At 36.7% G+C, this 7,523-nt stretch overlaps 1 protein-coding gene across 2 annotated transcripts in view; it reads left to right on the top strand.

Annotated features, from left to right (window-relative positions):
* Positions 1-225: 225 nt before the first annotated feature.
* The window catches only part of IL5RA (interleukin 5 receptor subunit alpha), a 35,004-nt gene continuing 27,706 nt past the window's right edge, over positions 226-7,523 (top strand). The window contains exons 1-5 of one of the 2 annotated variants that reach the window (XM_047096434.1): positions 226-452; positions 1,701-1,844; positions 4,896-4,950; positions 5,493-5,577; positions 7,072-7,217. In XM_047096434.1, coding sequence (XP_046952390.1) covers positions 5,505-5,577; positions 7,072-7,217 — 219 coding nt within the window. In that variant the 5' untranslated portion in view covers positions 226-452; positions 1,701-1,844; positions 4,896-4,950; positions 5,493-5,504. The remainder of the gene's footprint in view (positions 453-1,700; positions 1,845-4,895; positions 4,951-5,492; positions 5,578-7,071; positions 7,218-7,523) is intronic. The other variant, XM_047096435.1, reaches the window with a different exon arrangement.

Genomic DNA, 7,523 nt, shown 5'->3' with positions numbered 1-7,523 from the left:
ACGCAATGCTTGAGAGTACCTGCCGAAAACTTGGTTACCTTGCCACCCAGGAATAAATGTTCATTTCAGCTCCTGAGCAGAGCCAAACATCTGGAAGGAGAAGGAAAACGCAGACGCAGACGAGACCGTTATCAGATAGTGGCTATCTGCACAAGAGAGGTTCTTTCATTTCATTCACTTGGGAGTTTCCTTTAGGGTTGGCCCCTCATTGCTCTTACAAATGCTCCTGGATCTATACTGAGGAGCCTTGTCTCTCTCCCTTTGTGAAGCTAACTGCCTGTGAGTTTGTAACCATTACAGCTGTTGATGATGAAACAATAAAGAAGAACCTCCTCTAAGTCAAAAAGTGCAGCTAGAGATAAGATTCATTTTCAATGCCCCTGCAGCTGCATCTGATGGCATGGCCACCGCACTTCTCAGCAAGTGGGGATCCAAGGCTGATTCATCGCAAAGTGAGTAAATGCCTTTTTTTCCCCTCCAAAATGACCCTGTGCTCCACCTCCTAACAATTTCATTACGTGGGGGTGGGGGGAGGGGGATAAGAAAAGTGAGAAATAATAATTTATAAATATATGGCAAATTTTTAAATAAAAAGGGGAAACAAAACCCCTCATAACTATTATTAGCAGAGACAGAACCAATAATGGTGCTATATACAATGTCTATCAGGCAGGTCATATTGATTCTGAGTACAGCGTTCTATTCTTGTATATTGGCCAAGTAGCTGGGGAGGGCAAACCCATGGCAAGGCGAGTCATACTAACAAAACACCTACGGTTTTGTTGATACTTATTACAGGGGGCTTGCTTTGCCACTGCCGCAAACACTGTAGGGATTAAAATGAAAATATATACTCTGCCAAGATTTCTCAGAAAATACATGAGTTTGGAGAACAGGGCATAGGATTTAATTAAATATCTTGGTGAGGATGTTTCAGAGTTAATTAAGAAAGCTACAAATTAAGAAACAGCTGCAAAAAGGAGATCGCATTGCATCTAACTGAAGGCATCCAGCCTTTTGTTTCTCCTGGGGGTTCTGGGATTTTGAAGATTGTTTGACTTGATATAAAATGTACAAAAAAATGAAATAGCTGAAATCTAAAGAGCTGAAATACCTCACTCGGTTTTGTGAACTATTTACTCAAAGTTACAAACTTACTATATATGTATACACACACACACACACACACACACACAGAGAAGAAATGGATTGAAGGAAAAATTTAATAAACAGAGAAAAATCAAAATCCTTCAGTACCCTATGAGCCTAACATTTATAAACATATGACAGTGACTGCTTTCAAAGCCATTACTGATTAATGTGTTTGATACCCAGTTTAATGAATTATCATGCCAAAAATTTCATTACCTGGTACAATTTTTATTTTGTACGAAAGGTTATGTCCTCCTTTGCATTGAAAAAATATATAAATGTATGTAGCTATTGGTTAAAAGCTTGCATTTCAAAACATAATAAAGATTTCAACATCAAATCACCTCATTTGTTTTCGGTACTTGAAATGCTGCTTAGGGAAATTTTAGGCAAGGTACCAAACGTATCACACCTCCCACAAATGGACCATCCTTGCTACATGCGCCCAGCCTACCTTGCTGTGGTCTATTTTGTCCGCATGCTAGGTTTTACCCTACAGAGCTTGACTTGGTGAGGCTACTGTATTAATTTGCCTCTTTTATATACAGGGCCAGACACATTCAGCATCTGCCCTGTGCCTGACACTGTGCTAGGTGCTGGGGCTGCAGCTGAATGCACCGATAGGATGGACCTAGTCCCGGAATTCTGCTCTTGAGCACGCTCATTGGAAACAAGAGGATCCCCAGAGGCAGGTAAGCCCAGGGAGGGGGGATCCTGGATGTGGGATGACACATCACACCACGGGTGATTAGATGGCAGACATTTAATCACCATTGGGAGATTAGCAGCAAAGTCCTCCTTCCTTATTTTTCTATCTGCTCATTTTGGCAACACCATTTCTACCTTGGCAAAAGATGGTTTATGGCAAAAGATAGGGCAACAATTTGAACCCATGAGTTACATTTTATGACTACTTCAGACAATTCACCCAAATCCAAAAAAAAAAATCATGCATTATATGAGATCCTTATAACTCATTTATATTTTTAGGAAGCCTGCACAGTTTTTCATTGGGCGGTGGGGTGGGTAATTCATTATACCTAAGGGCTAAAGGTGCCATTTGCATGTTACACCTTGGTTTATTTATTTATTCTTCCTCCCTCAATGAGTTTTATTGCTGATTACATTGCACAGGAAAAAAAAAAGAGGAAGTACAAAGTCAACTCTCTACTTTTAAGAGCCTAACAGAGCATGAATCCTCTCAGTTACTCTTCAATTTCTGTACACTGAGCGTGAGTCTGGAATTAAATGTCACCACAAATGACTCAAAAACGCTCTAAAAACAGGGTTGCATATACAACTTTGGTTAAAGACAAATGTCCCAGGCAAAAAAAAAATAACAATAGTAAGTTGAAAAGGAAGAAAGAGGGGAAAGTGTGTTTAAGTCTGAACTTCGGTAGAATTTGACCAATTCTTAGGAACATTGGGGAAATCCATTGCCAATTGCCAAAACTTGACCCAACTCTCTGGAAACATCTGTAGTGTGACAGGTTGTACTCCTGTTTTCTTCCAAATTTCAAAGAATCTAACACTTACCAGAAGCCAGATTCTTAGAGAGCACTCGAGGAATTTTACATTGACTCGATGAAATGTCACATGAACGAGTAGCCTATGATATGTCTACAAGGCTGAGCTTGTATTTATGAGGATTGTAGGTAGGCAATCCATGTTTGCTTCATTCTGCTTAGTCTGAATCTTATTTTAACAATTTGATCGTATTCTTGTAGATTTTAATTGGCAGCCATGAGAAGTAATTGATCATATTGTCATTTTGATGTATTTTTTAAGATAAGATGTACTCTATTCTTGTACAATGATATGTTGCCCAGTTGACATCTATTGAACAATGTATCTTTGTATTAGAGACATGGCCCAGTGAGATGTGGGTTGTTTTTCTACAAAGGGTAATTGCTATGCGTGCGACTAGAAATACTCAGGGGCCATGGACATAAGCTGGAAGAGCTTTCAGGGAACAGAAGACAACACACAGGATTGTGGAAAATACATCAATTGCTGAAGCTCCAGTAATATCCAGTCTTCAGGGGAATTTGTCTAGCTGACAAAAAATTGTCATTCTCACTAATATTTAGACTTCTATTGGAGTATCTTGTGTTTATATGACAAATGATTTCCCTTCAAAAGCATCACCTTACTGAACAGAAAATACCACAATGAGATGTGGAAATAAGTGTATGGCTGTTTTATAGCAAAAAAGTTAACCACTGAAAAATTTGTGAGTGATCGAATATGAAAAGTAATTCTGTTTTCAGCAGCTATACAATCAGTACACAACAAATCCGAAGAGAAGGTGCTTGGTCATGTAAAATATTCAATTATCTCCCCCACTTAGATAATCAACAGTTTCATCATTTCAATTATTTAACTGCAAAGGGCAAATATAGGTGTTTGGTTACAACCTACTACTTACTTTGCCCGTCAGTAAAAGTCACTAGGGAATATCAATTTTGCATTTTTTTTCTGACCTGGAATTCCTATTAATGACAATTAGTGCAAAGTTAGAGCATATACGATATCATTTCAGGAAGTGCTGACATTTCAAAGACATGACCTTCTCAAGTTGCAGAGCAAACAATGTTGTTTGTTAAAGGGTTTTTGTTTTTTTTTTGGTTTTATTTTTGCATCTTTGCTTCTCAGGTTCAGTAAATTACTAATGCTACCCTTTAACTCATTAACATTTTTAGTTGTTAAAAAATTTTAAAGTATGAAAATACCTGCTTTTATGGTCATTGCCATTTTAAAAATTCTCTTTCTACCCAGTATGGAATCAGAGTAAAAGAAGTTATTATTATCACAAGTATTTTTTATTTGAAAAAAGAAATTGAAGGATTTGTATGCTGTCTCTATCTTTTATACTGTGATATTTTACTAATTTCATTACCAAGTTAAGACTGATAGTAGTAAGTTATGTAGTAAGTTGGTTAAATAGTAAGCTAAAAAAATAGTTTTTTGTTTTTTTTGTTTTGTTTTGTTTTGGGGGTTGTTTTGCTACTTAGACAAAGACTGTCTTCTGTGGTTCTACCAGCATTATATTTGCAAAATACCAACCCATTTAAATAAATATTTTAAGATTTTATTTTTAAGTAATTGCTATACCCAGTGGAAGGCTCAAACTCACAACCCCAAGATCAAGAGTCATGCTCTTCTGATTGAGTCCCTTTTTAAATAAATTTTTAAACTGAAAACTAGAAGTCATTTAAATTAGTGCAGAACATAGGCTTTGGTGTTAGAAAACCCAAGATTGGGTCTAAATTCCATCATTTATTAGCTGTTTGACCACTGGCAAATTAGTTAACCTTTCGGACTCCTTTTCTTCACTGTAAATTGGCTAATAGCCTTGTGGGCCACCCACTGAATCAAAGGGGTTCGTGAGAGAATAGGAGGAAGTGCTTTGCCAAAGTAAGGGCGGTGCACAACAGGGGAAAGCTGTGGATATTATGCCTTGAAATCCAGTTCATATGAAAAATGCCTTTCCATGTTTTCAGAGGAAACACTCAAGATTTCTAACCTATAGATCCCAATAAGGGATCAAATCTCTTCTTTGACGACTTGTAAAACAAGATGTTGGCATGATACCCACTCTTTCCAGACCGCTGCACTGAGTTATTAGAACATTTCTACTCTCATTTTCATTGTCTAGTTATTTCAAGTAGGTGGAAATGGGGTTTTTATTTTTCCTCAGACCTGTATTTTTCTCATTCCTTTTATGCCCTGCCCCCACGTAGATTCATCAGAAAACTCAGCCTCTCCACAGCTCAAAGTACCAGAAGTTTATTGCAGGTTTGTGATACAAAGTTTTTTCTTTCCCACATTGGGATTCTTTTAGACTTAAGCTTCTGGGCCTATATTTAAATACTCATTATTGAAAATTGTTATGGTATTTGTTTTCAGTCTGATTAACTGTGCCCAGGAGTTTTTACTATTCAAAGATCTGCTGTGGTCTTTCGCTCAATACCTCTCCCACGTAATTTCTGCTCTTCTGGCTTTGCCCTCTCCGTCACTCTAGATATTTCTTCACGAGTCAATTCAGAAGTCTATGTGCCCCTGTTGTGCTCCATTCACACCTTTATTGCAACAATGTTTAACTGGACTACAATTAATCACTTACATTTCCTTCTGCCCCTCCAACTATGCATCTACATTTTAAGGATAAAACTCAAGATTTGTTCATTCATATTTGTATTTCTAGCACATAACAGATTGCTCAGTACTGTTTGTCAAATGGGCAAATGACTACATTTTATGTTAAAAGGTAGCTGCCAGTTTTTCTTAAAAATGGTAACAGGTGGTGATTTGGATCTTCATCCTTCTGTTTCCTACAGGATGTGATTATCATGGCACCTGCATTACTGATTCTCTTGGGGGCTACAGTGATACTGAGAGCAGACTCACTTTCTGATAAAAAATGTAGGTAACATCTATTAAGTTCAGTAGCGTTTCTTTACAAAAAATACATCACAAAAATGATGACATTATTTTCTCCCAAATAATCCTCAATTAGGAAATTCTGTGTGGATTTTTTAAAAGGAGAATATTTATTCATATCAGAATACAACTCTTTAAACATGCTATACTTTAAGAAAGCAAAGTTGACTGGAATGCAAATGTTATGCTACAGGAGGAATCGTATTCCATGTGCGGGTGTACAGGCATTATGGGACACTATGGAATAAAGCTGGAGCTGGTGACCACACATGGAATGCCTTCCCATACAAGGGGATCGTTACAAGTCCTCATAACCAAAGAATAAAAACCTTCCACCGTGTGTGGTTCAGAAACTTACTGATCTATGGATATGGTGTACTGACAGTCTAAGAAAAAGAAAATTGTCACATGGTCCCTAAGTAGTGTTGTCTAAGAGGACTTTCTATGATAATGACACCATTCTATATATACATTGTCCAATGTATTAGCCACTAACCACAAGTGACTACAGAGTAGTTGAAATATGGCTCATGCAACTAAGGTAATAAACATTTGATTTTATGTAACATAATGGACAGCTAATCTAGACAGAACCCTGCAAGGCTGTATGCAGCAAGCATCAAGTAGGAGTTATAGAAGGCTCTTAAATATTAAAAGTTAGTGGAAACATCCGAACCATTTAGCAAATGAATAAGTCTGTTTCCTAATAGTATGTATAATGTTGTCCTAGTTTTGGGGGGAGGGGGGGGAATTAACAAGTTGTATCAATGTATACCAAGGACAAAAAGTAATGAATATATCACGTGTTAACACTATTCTCAGTTGCAGGATTTTAGGCAATTTTTCTTTTTACTCACCTGTGCTTTCCCAAATTTCTAAAATGAACAGGCATTGATTTGGTAGTTTAAAGGAAAGCTTTTCTTTTGAAAACAGAGTGGTTCATTAAAGAAAAAAGAGCCCTCTTTTCTATAAATGTGTAATTTCACTCACGCATTTTTTTGACTTTGAATCATAATGAGAAATAAATTAATTGTACATCACGAACCAGTGCATATACAAATATTTAAGTAGATTCATGTAGTGGAAACAAGAGGTTCGCGGAACAGTAATTATATTTCAAGCTCCCTGATATTTTCTATTTTCTTCCATGTCATTGAAAACATTCTAGCCACAAACTAATAAATTTCCCCAGGCAATTAATAGATAAATGGCCCTCAGTTTGAAAAGTATAGTTATAATGAATATTGAGATATTCATTTTTCAGTAAAATGCCTATATATGTTATAGGTAAACACTTGGGCAAAATTAGAAAGATAATGAGTTAAAAGCAGTTTTAAAGCAACTTTTTCCAACATTATTTGAGTTTTATATATTCTAATAATCCTAAAATCCTATACTATACAATAAAATGTTTTTAAAATTTAAAAGTGCTACTTCCGTACAATTGAATATCATGTTGGTCCTTTTCATCAACAGCTTTACTTCTCCCACCTACCAACTTCACTATCAAAGTTACTGGCCTTTCCCAAGTTCTTTTGCGTTGGGAATCAAATCCTGATCAAGAGCCAGTGAATATAGAGCTAGGCTATCATGTGAGAATAAATGCTCCACAAGAAGAAGACGTAAGTATTTGTTCTGACAGCTGTCTTTATTTAGAGGCAAATTTTCATTTTGACTGCATTTTCCCTATTGAATGAAATTCTAAGTTCCAAAAAGAGAGAGAGAGAGAGAGAGAGAGAGAGAGAGAGAGAGAGATTGACTCAAGGGTATTCTGGCATGTGCCCAACCGAGTAGGGTGTCTGTTGAAAAGACCCTGATCTGGTACCATGCATGTTGGTTAGCATTCAACAGCAGCATAGAACATTCTAACTTTGCCACGATTCTCTCAGTAAGCAAAGAAAGTTTAGTCACTTTGAAGATAAAAGAAT

The sequence above is a fragment of the Lynx rufus genome, unplaced genomic scaffold (assembly GCF_022079265.1).
Source record: "Lynx rufus isolate CCGP_SWC_20201006 ecotype Redwood Valley unplaced genomic scaffold, mLynRuf1.p SCAF_4, whole genome shotgun sequence".
NCBI classification, from domain to species: domain Eukaryota; kingdom Metazoa; phylum Chordata; class Mammalia; order Carnivora; family Felidae; genus Lynx; species Lynx rufus.
This window is presented reverse-complemented; position numbering and strand designations above follow the sequence as displayed.